The sequence below is a fragment of the Aptenodytes patagonicus genome, chromosome 1 (genome assembly GCF_965638725.1).
Source record: "Aptenodytes patagonicus chromosome 1, bAptPat1.pri.cur, whole genome shotgun sequence".
Taxonomy (NCBI): Eukaryota; Metazoa; Chordata; class Aves; order Sphenisciformes; family Spheniscidae; genus Aptenodytes; species Aptenodytes patagonicus.
The window spans coordinates 41,149,745-41,169,328 of record NC_134949.1 but is presented as its reverse complement, the minus strand read 5'-3'; the positions used below and the strand labels follow the sequence as shown (position 1 = coordinate 41,169,328).

Below are 19,584 nucleotides of genomic sequence, written 5' to 3'. Positions count from 1 at the left end.
TCAGCTTTGATTTTTATTTTATATATGTACAATAGTTACCAAATAATGAATACACTGAATCAGTTATGTTAAATTTCACATAACGTCAAAGGACATCAGCATGGCATGGATTAAACTCACACTGCCTTTTGCATATACAAAAAAATGCATTAATGTTAATTGTGATTACTATTTCGGCTGTGGTTTGGGTGGGTTTTTTTATAACCTGCTTATTAATTCTCCAAATAATCTTGCCATAAAAAGTGTAAGTAGTTAATTGATCAGTTAATATATTAGCAAAGATAAACATCAGTAAAGTTTGCAAGAAATCAATTGCAAAATTACCTCAAGTGTAGGACTGAATGTATTCACATGAAAGTTACCTTCAGTTAGAAAAGTGTTGAAAAAGAGCCCAAGTTGGAGCTGTGCATTAATTTGGTCAAACTGATTCATATGAATGAACAGTCAAGTTTATTCAGATATTGAAAATATGACTATCCTTTTTAGTATTCACAAACATTTGTGTATATAGTGTGTGTGTGTAAATATATATATATATATGCATATATAAAGTGAAGATATGTTAATGTAAAAATATACTGTTCGTCCACTCCCAATTACACAAAATTCAGTATTTGGACATTAAACTGTGTAAGTATAAATGTCCATTTCAAATCTACATTCAACCAGCAACAAATACTTAGAAGTATTTTTGTAAACATTTGAGATAGGGAAAACCCATTCATTTACAAAACGATCCTTCTTTAACACATCAGCATCTCTTCAGCTTGAAAATTTTGTACAGCAGCTTCAGCTGGCCTATTGTGAATCTGCTCAAATCAAAGAGCTCACACTGTCTTAGATCAATACGTGTGAAAGCTCAGCAAATGCAGAATTTTCAAATTCACTCTTAATCACCATCCATTTCCAGTTCACCAGCAAAAAGAAAATGCACTTGGCTACAAAAATATTAAGGAATGTTATTGAAAACAAAAGGCTATTTTGGTAGAAGAAACTACAAAAATAGTTAAGTTGAGTCATGTTGTAAAGCTTTAATGCAAGAGCATTACAGTACAGATTTTCTTTCCAACCTTAAAGCTTAATCAACACCAAATTTAAATATCCATCTCAAGTGCTTGAAAAAAACGTGCTCAGTAAAAGTCTTTCTTCAGTTTAACCAACTGTAATTACGCAGGTGTCAGGCTCTGCGTGTCAGACATCTGTTGGGTGCCGTCTCCTGTTCCATTGGCAGCAATTACAGGTGTTGAGATACTCTGATACAATGACGTCGGACAACTCAACACAGCTCCACCTTCATCCTCTCCAGTATCTGAATCTGGTGTTACTGAACTGCCTTCTGTCCCCAGGATCTCACCAACTGCTTGAGGCAATTCCTAGAAAGGAGGAGGCGGGGGCAGGGGAATATTAAAAATCACTGTAATTAAATGAAAAAAGTTAACAACAAGGTCCCCGCCGAGTCCTTCCCCCACCCCCAGTAAGTAATCATTCCTCGGAATTTAGCTGTACCGAAAGCATCTCTCTCAGCATTAGTTCCATTAAAGTTACCATTTTCTGTATCTGCTTTTCGAAAAGACAGCAAAGGGGACAGGCTCAGGAATCAATTCCTGATTAACAATATAATCTTCATCACAAAAATAAAAGTCTAAACAACTATTATAATTACACTTCATGTTATTGAAATTAGTTTTATTGAGTGAACCATTAGTTCCTGCCTAATAGGTCTGGTATGCTTTCAGTGCGATGCACCTTTCACCTCATTTTTCTAGAGCACACTGAATGTCAAATTACCAGTTCTGAGGTTATCTAGTAAGAGTTAAGAAATCATGACCAAAAGGCACAGTCCAGCTTTCCCCCAGTGAACAATATTACTCTATAAAATTACTGACTCTTGCTTACAGACTTTTAGAATATAGGTGCTGTATAGATACAGCACATCCTTTATCACACCCAGGCATTTAGTTATTTCGCAAGTCATACATGTACACTTACAGCCAACTACATACTTTCACTGTCTATAAATGCTCACGGTAGATATATTCAAAGTATCTTTACCTTGCAATTCATCATCTGCATAGAAATTGCTTCTGCTTTGCAGAGTATATATTCCACATCAATTTTCATAGACAGTTCATTGATATGCTAAAAATATATTCACAAAGAATAGTAAGTGTGATAAATGGTAAATATGCTTTATTGTAAAATACACTAATACTGTACTGCACTGCTAATAAGTATCAACTTATAAGCTTGCTCCTTAAGCTATGAAATGCTAAACATGCTCTATTTGCTTTGACAAATGGGTACTGAAAAATGTCGTATGCAACAGCTAGCTTTCACTGGTATCCAAGATCTGCAAGAGGAATCCATGGTACTTCCAAATGTGACAAACTATGTAGCCCTCCTAGGTACCCCCCAGCTCACATTTTCAAAGAGAGAACAAGATTATAGAAGAAAAAGCAAAAATTAAGATTAAACATACTAAGCAGTACTCTAAGGGGGAGAACCGTTCTCCATCTGTTAACGATCTTATCACTAAACAGAGACATCAAATAAACCATTCTGAAAGCATGGAGGATAGACATTCAGTTCACATTTAACCCTTCAGAAGATAGTACACACCTTTTCCTCCCCCCAACATGAAATACAAACATATTGCATTAACTCCAAAAAGTTAATTAATATTCAGATAATGCGTAAGAGTTCAGTACCTTTAATATTTCATTAAAGCCATAGTGCTTGTCCATTATTTGCTGTTTTTCAGATTCTAAGATAGCACAACAAAGGAGAAGATGAAAATTCTGGCAAGGCAATTCCGTCCACATGACCTGTTAAAATATGAAAACCACTTTTGAAATGCTTATGCTTTTCCTCTGAAAAGAAAAGCAGTCTTGGAAAATAAGTAAGACCTCAAGCCGAGTGGCCTAACTAATAATAAGCTATTTTTGAAGGCAACTAAGTATTTGCACAATTATTTGAAATTTTTCTTCTGGCCAATTAGTGACAACTGCAAGTCTGAGTCACCAAATGCTTATCTGGTTCTTTAAGACTTCTGTGTCTACCAGGTTGTCCACTATAATGCTATTAAGCTGCCCGAGCTTGTGTCTTGTGAATGTGTGTGTTCTGCCTCAGCTCATGTGAAATTCTCCTACTCAAAATTACTAACTACACGGAAGTAATTAAAACTAACAAATTATTTGTGTGGCTTAGTCTGTCTGCATTAAGTGTGAATTGGTAGAAGTATGTCATGCTCGGCAATCCCTCCAAAAGGTTCTAACGGTTATAAATAAGGTGCTAAAGTTGTTCCCAATCCCCCCACTACAAGAGCCCAAATACATGTACACGCAGGTGGTGGGGTGGGGTGGGTGTTACTTTCTGACTGGAGACACATTGGCTTGTGGTCCCACGGAGGCCACAGATATTCATTCTTGAGGTCACTGGGATTGAAATGTGCAACCTCAGTATTAATGTGTTATTTTAGCATGTTCATGAGAGTCAAATCTTAAAAAAAATTATTTGAAGAGAATGTGCATGGTGGGCAGAAAGCTGGAGAACAGTTTGGACAACAAAAAAAGGAAGAAAACAAAAAATTGTTTGCATAAATTACTCTGACAAACAGATGAAGGGATCTAAGTCAATGGATTGACTCTCAAAAAAGGCAGGTTAAAAAAAAAAAGCAGGCTCATGAAGATTCAGTCTTACTTCACTAGTAAAAATTTTCTTGCTTCATTATTGATAGAAGACAGCCTTAAAGCTCAACAAGAGCTTACTTATACTTGAACTTTTATCACTAGTACATGCAGCCCGTAAACAGAATTGCATAAATCTGAAAGATATCCAAACCAAGTTCACCCAAAGTAAAGTGCAATTAATCTTGAATGTTTCAATTAAGATTCAGTTCACTCAGTCCAGAATTAAATTTCGTCTCTTTTTCAGGTATCCAATATTCTGTTAAAGCATTCTCTCACTCCAGGAAAAGGGCTGGAATGTAATTGGGCTGATAAACAATAACAATCATACAAAAACACCTATAGTCTACTAAATACAGTCTGTCTACACGCTACTGTTGTGGGGTTTTTTAATCCTACTTTGTAAGAAGGAGATACTGACAGCTGTACATGGGTTTGGTTTAACATCAAGTTTGCACAGAGAGCAAACTACTGCCTACACATTTCCAGTACACTCAAATTCTCATGGTACGCATACCATTAATCATCTACAACAATCACTAATGAAGCGTATCAGACAACAGGCTGCCTCTCGGCATTAAATCTAAACCAGAACATAGATGATTGAAACATGACACTGCAGGATATGGGGGAAATCGAACCAAAATATAGAACTGTATAACAGTTACCTTTTTATAGACATTAACAGAAGATTTAACTTTCATATCTACAGTTTAATGCTATCCTGCTGGAATATCTACTTTAAGAAATATTTGCTTCAAGCTATAACTTCAGTGGAAGCTGGATCTGGCTTCAAGAGTGGAAAAAAAACCAAAATACTAACAAGGATGTCTACAGACATTCTCTCCTCTCTGAGGAAAATTAGCAGCTGTCACAAGCTGCTAATACCAGCTGCAAAAAATTCCATACTTTTTGCCACCGTTTTTGATACACCTTTCAAAGTCTGGAGCAGACCATGCACTTAAGCTTATGTATGTAAATGTGTAACAGCAGCATCACAAAGCACTTTGAAAAGGATGAAAGAAAAATGGCATTTAAATTAAGAATATAAAAATATACCACTTAAGTGTGATAATTCTTTTCCTCCTATTTCTTTCTGATAAAGCTATGCAAGTAAGGACTCGTTTGTTCTAGTGCTACCTCATCATCCATGAATATTCGTAACAAATACTAGCATATATGTAATTTATCACTAGGTCATGCTGGTTTTATACAATGTGAGCTGTACTAGCATAACACTGGAGGTAAGTGTGAGCTAGCTGTGTAATTTTGTTACAGAATTTTTCTTTTGAGATTCTTCTTTTTCTACCCAGTCTTCCTGCACCATCTTGAGAATGAAGCAGCTCACTGTGCAAAGGAAAGATTAAGACCTGGCTTACCAGTATTACCAGTATCACCAGGTAATACTGTCTGTCCCTCCAGTGCGAAGGAGGGACTGATCTGCTCTCAATTTTGGGACATCTAAGCAGTGGCTCAGTATGCTATCTGGGCTGAGTCTGAGACACACTGCTTAAATGTACTGCAAATAATCCCACCCACAGACAGAGCAGTTTAACCTGCATTCATTTTTCTGTAAAAAGGTGTTGCATACAGCATTGCAAGTAACTGCAATTGCACAATGTCTCTCAACGTATCCACACAAGGTGGAATGCCACCTCTCTAGCGCACGCACTGCCTAGCACACCCTGCTGCACCATGTAGCGATGATATAACCACCCACGTTTTCTACCACAATCTGATTATTATGGCTCTTGCTCAGTAAGTGGGAGGACGTGGTTTTAGCTTCTACTTCAGCTGATGGGGACTGGCATCTCCCATCTCTAAGGTGAATGCCTAATAACCGGTCTAGTGAAGAATCTTCTTCATTCCTTTTTCTGAGATAAAACACTGGAAGTCATGAAGCCAGTGGGAACAGGGAAAAAGTATCATCCGATGCTACCTTAGTGGTTCAGGCAACTCAGAATACAGAAACAGAGGTCCAAAAGAACACCCTGAAATTCACAGGTTAGAGAGAAAAAGCCCCAGAAGTCCTGGAACTTGGGACTGGAATCTCAGATGGTACCTCCCCCTCTTCCCATTCTATCCTCTGCAAGTGAATACGTCACAGGGTAACATTGCCTTCAAATTGGTTCCCTCAATTCATGTGCTATTACAAAATAGCACATGAATTTTGCTCAGGCTGAAATACCCTAAAAGCAGTTCATTTCTCTCTACTGATTACCAAGGGGAAAATGGTCTCCTGTGCCTATAGCTTGCCTTTGTAAGTGCCACATAGATACTCCACTGATACCAATGAAGCTGCATAGCTACGAACAGGGGAAAAAAAAAAACCAAAACAAACTGTTGTAAGCTGGACTTCAACTGTGACAAAGGTGACACTAGCTTTCACATAAAGACATCAACATAATGCCTTAATTAGTTTGTTTTAAAAAGGAAAACAAGATATGCCCTTTCCCATTCCGTATCTCCTAGCAAAGAAATTGAGTACTTGTAGGTTCCTTCTAGCACATCATAATGTATGTTTACTACAAAACTACCGTATATCAATAGATTTCCATCATCCTCCTAAGACAGAAAAAAAATACTTGCGTTAGAAATATAGCGTGTTTCTTTTCTATATGCACACATATACACACATTAAGGCAGAGGTGATAAAAACATGCTAGCTTGGGACTATAAACTATAAATAAAAATACTGTTGTCATAAATTTAAAAGAAAAATTAGTCTTTAAAAAAAAAAACACTGAGAAGACAACACTAAGGGGGGAAAATGAGATGATGGGTGAATATTTTTTTTCCCCCAAAATCATTATCATTTTATCCCTTGGAATACGAGAATTCTTTTGGTTTTGTACATTTTTGTTCCCTTATTTATGAATGTTATTCATAAACTTTTTAGTCTTCTTCAGTTAAAATACCACCTCAATACTCTATGATAGTAAATTCCATCAACTGATGATAAAAAGCTAAAAAAGATTTACTTTCGACAGTTTTATTGGTCCTCCTCTTTATGTGACTCCTTTTTCATTAGTGGAAAAAGTAAATAAAAGCATCAACATTATTTTTTCATTATACCAGAAACAACATTATTTTTCATTATAGTACAAATTTTATGCATCTCAGTCCTGTTCTTTTCATTACCCTTCTGTTCCCCAGCACAACTCTATGTGACATTATGTCCTAGAAAATACTCCTTCCACGCATCTGAACATTTATTTTCTTGTTTGGGAGTTTTCAGTGGATACTGTGCTCTTGTTAAATGCATCTTAGACAGTAAATCTGTACTGTTGACACACTTAATTTTCTGGGAACAAAGAATTAAACAACGTTCAACAAAAATATTAGTTCATCTTAATTACTCCATCTGATCCCAAGATCATCTCAATCAAAAAAGGATCTCATTAACCTGGAATTATTGTAACTTCCACATTTTGATGTTTTACATTATGTTATTTGGGATCATGAGGCCTTATCATGAAGATTAACTGGATCTTCTGACAACTAATATCAAGGAACTAATCAGACACACACACAAATGGTATTTTTTCTAGCATAAACTGTTTTCCATTGAAGTTAACTGATACTCTCCACTTACTACCTTCACTTAAGAGCCTCATCTGAAGGACCCTGTCCAAACCTTTTTGAAAAAGCCAATTTATCCCCATCAGCTCTTAGAAGTATTTTTTCATTAACTTCCCAAGTTGTTGTTTTGGCTAAAAAGACATAACATACACTAATATGTCCTCACCTCACTGCACTGAATCAGTTTAAAAAAAAAAAATCTATTAAGAGTATTAATCACTTTGCCAAATGATCCATGCTTTTTGTTCTAAAGTCCAAAGACTGCTGGAGTTTGTGTGATGAAATATCTTCTTACCTCCCAGAGTCGAAGAATATCTTGAAAGCTAAATTCCCTTTTAAATCTGATAAGAAGCCACCGGAAGCAAAAATAAAGGTAGCCTGAGTCTTGAGATTCTAGGAATAAGAGTGTTACATTTCATAAACACCAAATTTGGTTAAGACAACGGGGGGGGGGGGGGGGAACAACAACACACTTTACAGGTACACAATCATACCACCGATTTTTATGATGGTAGCCTGTCCTGGTTAAACCACGACATAGCCCCTTTTCAGAATCAAAGATACTTGCCGGAGGATGGCATATTTTTAAAGCAGTAACAAGACGACCCTGTTTTTCAATAGGCATGGAGCAATTATTGAAATGTTTTAGGCGTTATTAATTTACAAGTCCTGTATTCATATAATATTACTATTGGAATTACGTTTAAAGACTGGTAAGGCCATCAATGCACACAGAATGCAGTAAGTTGTTTTAATTATTGTGCATGAATAATACACCTACCTAAATAACTGCAAAATCCACTGTCTAGTAAACGAAGCAAAGTACTCAGTTGAATTAGTTGTGTCTTCATACCCTGCATCTGTTCTTCAAAATTCTGATGCTGGATGGAATAAAATATTAGCACTGTCATTTTTATTAACTCAATGATAATTTTGAGATTTACAGCTATTTTTAATTTTTTAAAAAAGTTTTGTTATTGCAACAGTGGTTCTCATCCTTTAGGTATTTAACATATGGATATTTAACTGTACTTCTATCTAATGAAATGTCTGCCTTTTACTGAAAGGTTTAACTAAAGCAGTGAACTGTGTTTCTTTGATAATACTCTTGTATGTAATAAATGATATTTTAAATCAGCTACGCTCTGTACCTCCAAGCAGCACCACTGCACTCAAACCAGAAAGACAACTTTTTTTTTATTCTCATACCAGTCACATATTGTTTTGCCACATGCACAATTCATAAAAGCTTCAGTTTGTGGAAAGCCTAAGTTGCATTTAACAAATACTAAAAGGTAAGTATGACAGGGAACCATTATCCTGAACAAAATCCTGCTAGAGGACTCCTGATTAATACAAATTTGACTGTGATGGCTCTGAGCTACTTCAGAATTTTCAAGGAGCCGAATTTGTCTGTATTGCACAGTAATAGTATCACAAACCCATTATAACCTGTGTCAATCAGAAAAAAAAAGAAATTGACTTCAAACATAAGATGATTGCTTTAAAAGAATTCAAAAAACCCAATGAAATGTATAAAATAGAATTAACCCCAGATGTTACCCATAGCTTATCTGTTTATGTGGGCTAAAAAAGCCTTATTTTACCATTTGATCCATGTATGATACAAAGCACCAGAAGGCATCTACTTCATTCTCCATAACATACAAGACAGGTGAAAGCAAGTCGCTCATCCCCTGGACATAACCTTGACAGAGAAAAAGGGGGGGGGAGGGGGGAAGGCAAATAGGAGTTTAGTTAAACTCAGCAGTTAAACAGTAATTTTTCAAGCGTGTTGAATGACTGAGTGAAACTAATGTTTGCATTCCAAGTTTGTACAGATACTATAATTTTCCAGCTCAAGCACCAGTAAAGACGTTTTTGTATTAATAATAACCAACATCCAGCAGATCTAACAAGATTTAGCAGCAGTTTCTGCCAATCTAAAGAGAACATAAAACAAACACATTGGTTTTGTAGTTGTTAAAATACGTACAAACTGAGCTGACACCAGAATAGATTTTTAGGGAAAAAAATTCCCGTTTAGAGCTCAGAAGAATATATTGATATTTTTAAGAAGATTAAATATATACCTTGCACCATCACAAATACAGACTCATTTATTCTCCTCTCCATCTGTAATGGGTTGCTTTCTTTCATACATTTAAAATCTTTTCATATCTTCCCACTTTTTTTCCCTCCAACTGAAGATTTTCTTTTCAAATAGATTTGAAGAAGAGATGTTGAGCTTCAATCACAGGAAAACATATGGTGCAATAGCTTTTATGAAGAAAATTTCGCACTTAACGTTTCTTTTTTCTGGCACTGAATATGCTTTAAGGATTCCTGTATTTAGGGAAGTAGGAACTGTTCTGCTTGGATGGTATTTTAAATACACTAAAGCCTAAGACCATCTATGTAACTAAGCAGCCAACAACAAAAAAGACTACTACCTATCAAACTGAGGAAGGGGATTATTAGCAAAGTATTGCTTGTGAGAAGCATGAAACATGTATCCAGACCTGGTTCAAGGAAGCGCCTTTAGGTTTCTGTGCCCAGAAATGGTGAATCAAGTTTGCATGCCCTAAAAAGCACTCACATGCCTTATAAGAAAAGCTTAAATTTAACTGGAGAATAATATGCCCATTTTTAGAGCATATCATTTTTACAAATAGCTAGAAAATTTTAGTTGTATACAAAACATTTTCAGAATTTTATGGCTTTTTAATGCTTCTTCCAGCTTCCTTGTTTGTAATTAACAGCCCAATTAAAAAGAGTAGAGGACAAGGATTTTTAGAGCTCATTTTTCCCCTTCTTTCTGACTCTTCCAACTACCTTACCACTGATGCTCAAGTCAGCTTATCTACTGCCTTACTGCTGCTGACCTCCCTAAGTAAGGGAGAACATGATTTATGTGTATGTCTATGTCTATCATCAGTGGTTGGTTCAACATGACATGACATTTCTCGGTTAGACTCAAGCTTGGCTGATTCCATTTCTTAACGATGTAATTGTAACTGAATAACCGAAAAGAGGATTGGAGTCAATGACTGTGAAAATATGGAGCAGGTGTGAGACGAAAAATAGAACAAGGAACAGAAAACAGGTAAATAATGAAAAGGTCAAAAGAAAAAAATGTTTTATTCCCTATACATTTAATACTATAGCCAATTAAAAATAAATGCAGAGAAAATTCTGTTCGAGAAAGTTCAAAAGTCTCTTAAAGATTAAAACCAGTTTCATTAATGCAGACTTGAGGAATTCATTCAGAAAAATGTTGTATTAACAGCTGCTCCATCCCCTCCTCTATCTGGCAGTTTGTGGCATTATTCAGACCTCTCTACAGCTGCTTTCAAACAATTAAGAGCAGCATTGTACCAATGCTTGAGTAGCTCAGAAGCCTTGGACAGACATAATGTCAAATGTACTGTATTTCCATTATTCTTGCTTGTTTACAAAACAGAAGACTTATCCGCTGCATACATTTAAGCCATCTGAACAATGTTTTTAATAGAGTGGGTGGTGAATATGCTTTAATTTCACTTATACATCACTGCATTAATGCAGGTTGAAATGTGGAAAGACATGTGGAGCAGAGCTACATGTTTAAACAGTATCAATCAGTTTTAGTTTTCCCCTTCTTTTTCAAGCCAAAGATCAAGTCTCTCTACAGACTTGACAGAAAGGACAAAAGCTGACAAGTACTACTGCTCTGCAGCAAGTTTACTAGCGATCAAAGATTTGTTCCTACCTTTTGCCTTCAAAATCTGGCACAAAGTGGGCTTTTAGAATCCCAACACTTTTCTGAGACAGAATACCAAAAAAACCAACCCCAAGTACACAACAGCCAAATGTCATGCCAGGAGTGGAGGGGGGAACCAGCTAGAAGTATCTTTTCCCTCCTTCCCTTCCAAGACAATTGACAGAAGCCAAGACTTAGACATCTCATATACACTGTGATTAAAGCAAGACGTTATACACTCTTCCTTCTGCAACAGATGCGTACACTAAAGTGTAATTTGACAGACTGTTAAGTGTACTCCTCAAGAACCAGCTTTTAAAGTATTCAATAAGAACACCCGTGTTTACAAACAGCTGGTTCAGCATGCTGCACTTTAATTACAGCAGTGGCAGCTGGTTTATCATTTTTATTGATATATCAGCCTTAAAAATGGATATAACACTCAAGCTCCAAAGACCCAAACCCATTTAAAACTCTGAAAAGCAAACTTGCTTCAATTCTAAAAAAAACAACAGTAGGGCTATGGTGAAGACAAATTGCTATTTAATTCCCAGTCCCACCTCAGCTGATGAATTCAGATGCCTGTGATAAGCATCAGATAGAAGAGAGGAAGAAGCAGGATGAAAAACTGAACAGTTATCTACATGATTAAAATATAAATCTTGACATATACAAAAATCATTGTAATCAATACAAGTTCAATTGTATTAACAGGCCTTAACATAAGCAAAGCTGCATATCAGAAACTAAAAAGGCTTTTACATTCAGAGGAACACAACTTACCTAAATCAAAGTCATACATGCAATAGGTCATCAAAATATCATGAAGTAAAATCAATCCTGGATTATCTTCACCTTCGTAGAATTTATTTGTTCGATCTGTCCTGTTTACATCTTTTTCTAAGAAAACAGTCCAGATTTAAAAACATTTTCAAAACAAGTTGTACAAAGCCAGCATCAAATGAATTCAGAATGTTTTCAAGCTGCTGATTTTTTCCTCAAACACTGTTGCAAACCTTTGAAGTGTTTAAGACAACTGCATAACTGAATGTCATTTCAAAATAAAGAATATTTTAAAAGAAAAAAATCCTTTCTGTCTGGAATAAAAGGATTTGCTTATAAACAGATTTTAAAGCTTTTTGCCTTTTTTTTGTTGTTAATACTTTTTATGGAAAAATTCCTGATTATAATTCAGTGAAAATGTTCTACACTCACAGGGATTAAGAACGATTTTATGTGAGTTAGCTATGCAATGCCATTTATGAATACTTATGCGATGCAGCATAAGCCATAGTAAGAAAGTTACCATACGATCAGCTCAAAGACACTGTGATAGTTCGACAGCACGTTTACAAATTCTGTTTAACAAGTTCCTATAACTCATAGTGAGCTGAAACTGCCTGTTTCAGGCAGTTTTCATGCCTCAAACATACCAAGCACACAGCATACTCCTTAATAATGTGAAATTTGAGATTGATGTATTGAAATAAGCAAAATTTTGAGTGCACTTTAATAGAAGGAGTATTTTGTAGTTTTAGATCTATTTTACAACATAAGCCTAATATTGTCATTTACATTTCAAACGCTTAAAAAGGAACAGAACTGCTTCAACAGAAACAGAACTTCAGCCTTCTTTGAACTCCGAATCTTTTTTTTTCTCCTGTTAACACACATACTCTCTAAAAAGGTACTTTACTAATCTACTAAGATTAGACTTTCTCAACCCCTTCAGCTTGCCTGTTGAATAACTGGCTGAAACAAGTTTAGTCCATGTCTCAGAATAACATAAAAATCTTATCCTGTCTCCTGAAATAACTATTTAGTAACCCTAAACATTGGTGCCCAAATCTCGCTACCAAAGAGAACTGAGGATACCAACTGCTAATAGTCAGCAGAACTAGATGAAATTTTAAAAAGTAGGTATAAAACCCCAAAAGTCAGAATGCACATATACAAATTCCTGTAAGAAATCTTAAAATATGAACTGAACCGTTTTCACATTCTTATTGAATGTCATTATTTTAATGACATTCCCAGTAAAATTACATCATGAAATAACACAAAATAAAGAGCCTTTTGTTATTAAGTAAAGGAAGTTTAAAAAATCCAGCCATTCTGTAACACTAATATGTAAAGCTCTGAATTACTCTGGTTAAGAAAGTTTTAGTATTAAGCATATAACAAAGTTTAGACAGCTCTGAAAACAGCAACATGTTAGTTTTTAGTGCCTCTTCACATACGTTACTCAAAGGGTTAAATTTTCTCAACTTCATATTGAATTGTAAAAAGCGTGTGAATCTGTACAATTAGGTATGTTTTTAAATCTAAATTTACCTATAAGACTCCGGTAATCTCTTAATCTTGAATTTCGTTTTTCCTGTTCCTCACTGACAGATTTCCACTGCAGTTTCATCCTGAAATATTCATCCCTGAAAAAGAAAGATAATTTTGAAACCAAAATATGCTCAATTACTACATTTCTTTTTTCTTTAAGCATTCATTCATTCCATTTGTTCTTTGGCATAAATGGGATAACAACACCCTGTTTATATATTTTTACTTTAGTATAACAATCATTTTTAAGAAAGTCTCACACACTTCTTTGCATTCAACAATCTTTAGCAGCTGTATTTCAAGTTTCCAAAAAGCTTTCTACATCACTATATGCTATAAGAAAAAAAGCAGCTTTTTAATTTATTTTGTAACAAAAACCCCACTGTACTCACGTTTTCCTTTTTTGCAGATTTGCTCTCTCCTCTTTAGTGCTATTCCAAGGAAAATACCCCAAAAGAAATTTCCATGCCTCTTTTCTTAAAGTATGGCAGAGACCCTAGGGAAAAATGGATATGAAACATTAACAAAAAGACTATTTTGATTTTGTGAGGAAATGTTCCTATAGTGATACAACACTTCTTAAAGTAACAACTTAAAAAGAGAATTTTTATAAGTAAGCTTCTTTTTACATTGTAGCCAAATCTTATCTGCTAACTAGGTATCACACTTGGAAGAAATGGGAGGAAGAGAGTATGATTAAGCAGAAAACTGTAGAAGCACTGGATTCATCCTTAGAAGATAAAAAAGAAACTTTACAAAAGATATTTCTTCCTGTATTTTTGCTTCACTGCTGGAAATAAAAACCTTACAAACATCACAGACTAAGAAGCAAAAAAAGTACCTTTAAAATGTATATATTTAAACATCATGCTGCTTAACTGCCAAACTTCTGGTCTCCCCACAAACTGATCCTGAGGACTAGACTTCCATTTATATATTTTTTTAAACAAATATTTTCATCTAACAAGACATGGCCAACATGCAGATGAATCTTCCAAGCAATCAAAAAATACTGGTGTCCACTCAAGGACACTATTTGTCAGAAATCTTTCCAAGTAATGCTCATCATTTGTAGATGACCAAAATGTACTAGCTGAATCATATCCTACTCTCATCAAAAGAGTTTCTTTCAACTCCTGCAATATAGTTGTGAGAATGAGGCACTTGTGTTATCAGACTCCCCAGTTTACCAGTCCAAGGCCAGCTTGATTCTTCACTGTATTTCTTCATTTACCATTAGATTAAGGCAAGGAAGATGGTGCAGTAAATAGCATCAACCACTGCAAAAACAAGTAGCAACTGGAACTTTTCCAGTAACAGGCAAACAGTTTAAGAGAGGCATTTTAACTTCTTTTTTTTTTTTTTTTTCCTTTAAAGAGGATCTGCATTTAAGGTACTGGAAGTTATTGGGATCTCGAGTCATACATAAAATCGAGCACTCGCTCCTCTAGCAATGGACAACAGAGATGACAGGGAAATGGGCTACTGGAAGAAAAGGTTTGTAGTAATTCTGATGACTGCAGAAGGGTCCTTAATTGGGCACCTCAGGCACAGATACGTTAAAGAACAGTCACAGAAACTGAAAAGGGCCTCAGTTTCACTCTACCCCCTTCACAGTATATTACTTACTATGTATAGGTCTTTAAAAAACTGTAGTATCAATGTTAACATTCTCTACTTCTGCTCAAACTCCAAGAATGCAAGACTGCATGCTTGCAAACATGCATCAACAGGTGCACAAAGAATGCATTAAGGCAGCTGGATTCCCACCGAAAAAAGAGAAACACTGAAGTAACATTAGGTAGAATAGCTACAGGATGCAGCTAAAGTTTTCAAAATTTCCACCACTGAGACTGAATTCACATTCATATTGCAAAAGAACTCAGTTCAATAATAAATATCGGCAGAAGTGTTTAGGACCGCTCGTATGATGAGACCCAAATCCAGGCAAACTGCTGGGCAAAGATGAGAAGCTTTTGTTGGAGAAGGAAAAGAAAACACCCTCAAAAAGAAAAGAATAAACCCAACAATATCCTAACACTGAAGCACTGGTATTTTCCTGAAAGGCACTTTGATTTCTCTTCTTTATCACTTAAGCCTTTGTGTTTTCAACTCTTTCACTTTAGCCAGCCACCACAAGATCTCTCTCCTTGTAGAGCACTTTGTATGGTTGCAAGACTGTTGAGGTATTTGATTAACATGATATCATGCTTTATGAAGTCTCTCCAACAATACTGACTGGCTCATGCTCAAAGTCCAGCACAAAACATTACAAGTATAATGAAAACAGCATAAACATGGTTTGGGAAGGAAAGAAAAAGGGACCAGCAGCAAGCCATAGGTCTTGCTGACTTTAGAAAAACAAGTTACCCCTTTGAATATCAATCGCTTTATGTAGTCGACATTTAAAATTCTTCCTTCAGAATCCATATTCTTAGCCCATTCTTCAGCTGACACAGGCTCTCTTCTACTAACTTCAGGCTGTTTTCCTAGATCGATCTGAAACACATGCAAATATGTTATATGAATCCCACTGAGGTGCTTCAGTAGTTTTAAACAACTGTACAAATAGTACTAAGCTTGCCAGTTCCTTATATTCAGTGCAACTACATTTTCACATGTGCATACCTCAGTTAGCAACTCTAAGGATCTAAGGCTGTGTCCACATTAGCAAGTAGCATGGACCAACACAAGCAGATCTTCAGAGCAAGATGCTCTCTGCTGAGGACCTGGGTATACATATTCATATTTCAGATTTTGGAGGAGGATGTATGTGTATGTTCTAAATAACTTTCAAGCCCCACAAACACCTCTGAACTAGCTTCTCATGGACTAAAAGCCTCTGTGCGACTGGAAATGTATTAGGTATGTGCAACACAGCAAGCAAGGACAATAGGGAGCTTCACTTCAAAAGCACATTCCTGATACACACTAGCCCATCTTAAGAGAACTGAAAAACTACTCGGGTTCAGAGATGTTATGCCCACACAGACTAAAAGATCAATTTAAGTATACCACCCCTTAAAAAAATCCCAAGACTACATGTGCTTTCAGAACTCCCAACACCCACCAAAGTTTCACAGTTTGTGGTTAGTCTCTCTCAGTTCCCAAATTGTATGTTTAAGCACAGCAGAATTCAGCAGACAGTAATGCCTTACTTTCTAAAAATATTTTGATGGCAAATACCAAGTCAATTTGTGTTTCATCTCTTTAAAAGTCTAAGGCATTTGCCAGATTAAGACATATAGGTCAGTATTATTTTTAATATATATCATTCATTATACTTTTTCTCATTGATAAATTAACTGATTAAGTGCTAGGCAGCAAGTTCTTAGAATTACATAGTTCATAGAGCTACTGCTAAGTTATTAACACTATTTTGAACCCAAGAAAAGAAAGTAACATTCAAAACAGTTTAACACTCTAAAAACATGTGAGCTGCTCAAATAGTAATCACAGCTTTGCCACCAATCTGTAAAAGACACCAACAGGAGCCCACAAAAACTGATTCATGATCCAATTTACAAGTTCATTCTAGCTTTGTGTCAAGTCATACATAAATCTGTACATTTATGCACCCTAGACATTAATCATCCAATTAAATACTTTGTTTTCATTTTCTTAGTCCTCTTAAAACAAACTGAAATGTTAAAGTGATTAGCCAAGAGAGTTCGTTATTAACCTATATACCCCAATTTTACTTAACATAGCTCTATCTGACCACAGAGGAAACACCAAACATGAAATGGGTCACTTTTCAGGGTAGTGACTCTAAGATAATGATAGCCCTCATTTCAATAGTGACAAACTTTCTTTCAACGCAAAACTCATATTTGCAGACATAAAAATGACATATTCTAGTAGTAGCTGATAATGATCTTACTCTTGTGAATAAATGGCAGGGCAGCATACGCCACAATCGCCAAGCATAAACAGTATAACTCACCAAGCTTCAAGTCCTACCATTCCTTTAAAGGTGTGCATAAAAAGAATCAATGCATCTGTATCATATTCAATTACACACTCACTCGTGTAATGACTTCAAATCCTGGTTCTTCCTGCTGATTTATCTTTAGCCCTGGAATAGCATCATTGAGAAAGTCTGCCATTTCTGATGGTGGTCGCCTTTGACTTGAAGGGTCACTTAAACGGAAACTGTCAAAAATATAGTTTGTGACTTTGGAAAATCTTCCCATTGTTACTGTGTATGGATCTTTCTTCAATTTCTGTGTTATAACAAGGAAAACAAGTAAAACACAAAAAGCCTCAGATTATTTGGAATTCTTGTACTCAAAGAAAGCAAAACAACAGGAAGAGTATTGTAGGTCTCAAAGTTATTGAAGTTTCATGTATCAGTAGTTTCATACAGTACATTGATTACATGATTAAAAAAGATATCTTAAGTATAATACTACTGATTGATTTGAAAGATTGGATAGTCGTGTGCTCAGTAAGCCTGACCTACATATAAAAATGGATCAGATCTACTGTTTACTTTCCAGTGATTAATGCCACAAAACGTCTTCCTTATGCCTTAGCTTCTCTACCTTCATAGAGAAAACACATCTTGAATCATCATGTACTCTGCTAGGAATCTCACACAAAACTTCATTTGACAACCAAGTCTAGAAACTAATGTAATTTACTCATGAAGATTTTCTTTAATTAAACAAATCAGTGGGTCAAAACTCTGGCCTCATTCAAGTCACTGGAAATTTTGCTGCTGACTTTCATGAGTCCACAAACCCCACAAAATGATAAGCAGTTTTAACATAAAAACCCCTCTTTTAGGCAATACTGTGCTCTTTGCTGCTGTATTTCCAGCATCCCTTCAAAACTGTCAGAAAATACCAAGGAAAAGAATATTTAGTCAAGGAAAATTTAGAAAAATCTAATTAATATGTTTTGGTAACTCCTGAATTTTTTTCCTTCTTCCCCTTTCTAAAACTATCTGTACCCAAATGTATAGAATCACAGAAAACACTAACTTGAATAGGTTTGAAATAGTACCACAGGGAAGTTAAGAAATTATTAGAACATAGAAAGCAACTTATAAGTAAGTGTACTTTCTATAGTAAGCACTTGTTTTAGGATACAATCAATGCTTCTACAATGGCAATGATTCAGGGAATATGTGCGTGACATGGTACGGTGGGTTTTTTTTAATAAATGTCTTCAGAATAAAAAATTCCAAGATAATACATACTTGTAATAAGCCATATGATGGTTCATCAAAGAGATTTTCAAAAGACTGAGACAGAGACTTGTTCTGAGAATTCACAAGAAGAATCCGTTTATCCTGTGGAGATCTGCAATAAAATTATAAAAGGGTTTCTGTAAGTACCACCAGTTTTTCCTGAAAATGTTTTTAGAACGTTTACTGTTTTTTGAAGTCATATTTCAGGTTTTGTGCAAAGAAAGCAGGTTTGCTGCAAGATCACTCTTAGTTCTTGGCACAAGTTCACAAGCTAACACACTACAAAACAGGACTTTCATTTTTCACAAGATTAGTCATCATCATATTCATTCTTAATCGTACTCTTTCATTCTCTGAAAAATCATGATGCTTTTGAGAAATTACTCTGGAAGATTACTTTTGTCACCCACATGTAAACAAAGTTTTCCGCAACTATAGTTTTCGGTATTTGACAATGGACAGAAAAAAAGAGGTGACACAGGAAAAGAAATTTAGTGAGATATGGTCAACCTCAACACACATATGCTGAAACTCCTTTAATGTAACAGAGAACATGAAAAGTGCCCATGTCACCATATACAGTTAAGGAATTCTTTCTACCAATTAGTAAATCTTACATTAAGGTACCCTGTAAAACATTACAGAAAGGAATACAAACTGCTTTTCAATGTATGAAAGCACATCAGCAAATTTCTAACCAACAGTATTACAACAGCTACTGTCAGAATAATTCTAAGATTCATACTAATAGGAGCTTAAAAAACACCACAGCCATTGTATTGTGAAACAGAGCCATCTTAGTACAGCCCTGCAAATGTGTTTCTGTGTAGACTCCAAAAGCTAAACGAACACAAACCCGATATGGCCTAACTCACTATATTTGTACACTCTTGTTCTTCAGTATAACATTTGCTTCTCTGACAGGCTTGCACAGGCAGATGAAAACGATAACAACAAAGACAGTGGAACCATGCTGCTCCTAGTATTTAATCTGCTCTTTTGCTCTCACTCCCCTCCCCCAACATCCCATCTTCTCGCCTCCT

The 19,584-nt window shown here is 35.6% G+C and overlaps 1 protein-coding gene across 1 annotated transcript in view; it reads right to left on the bottom strand.

The window, feature by feature from the left end:
- Positions 1 to 19,584, bottom strand: part of TBC1D15 (TBC1 domain family member 15) — a 35,116-nt gene continuing 15,532 nt past the window's right edge. Inside the window, exons 6-17 of the mRNA XM_076333021.1 lie at positions 18,551 to 18,653; positions 17,373 to 17,570; positions 15,715 to 15,843; positions 13,737 to 13,840; positions 13,345 to 13,439; positions 11,794 to 11,910; positions 8,876 to 8,976; positions 8,050 to 8,149; positions 7,564 to 7,661; positions 2,709 to 2,825; positions 2,053 to 2,139; positions 1 to 1,373 (exon numbers count right to left, since the gene is read on the bottom strand). Coding sequence (XP_076189136.1) covers positions 1,167 to 1,373; positions 2,053 to 2,139; positions 2,709 to 2,825; positions 7,564 to 7,661; positions 8,050 to 8,149; positions 8,876 to 8,976; positions 11,794 to 11,910; positions 13,345 to 13,439; positions 13,737 to 13,840; positions 15,715 to 15,843; positions 17,373 to 17,570; positions 18,551 to 18,653 — 1,456 coding nt within the window. The 3' untranslated portion in view covers positions 1 to 1,166. The remainder of the gene's footprint in view (positions 1,374 to 2,052; positions 2,140 to 2,708; positions 2,826 to 7,563; positions 7,662 to 8,049; positions 8,150 to 8,875; positions 8,977 to 11,793; positions 11,911 to 13,344; positions 13,440 to 13,736; positions 13,841 to 15,714; positions 15,844 to 17,372; positions 17,571 to 18,550; positions 18,654 to 19,584) is intronic.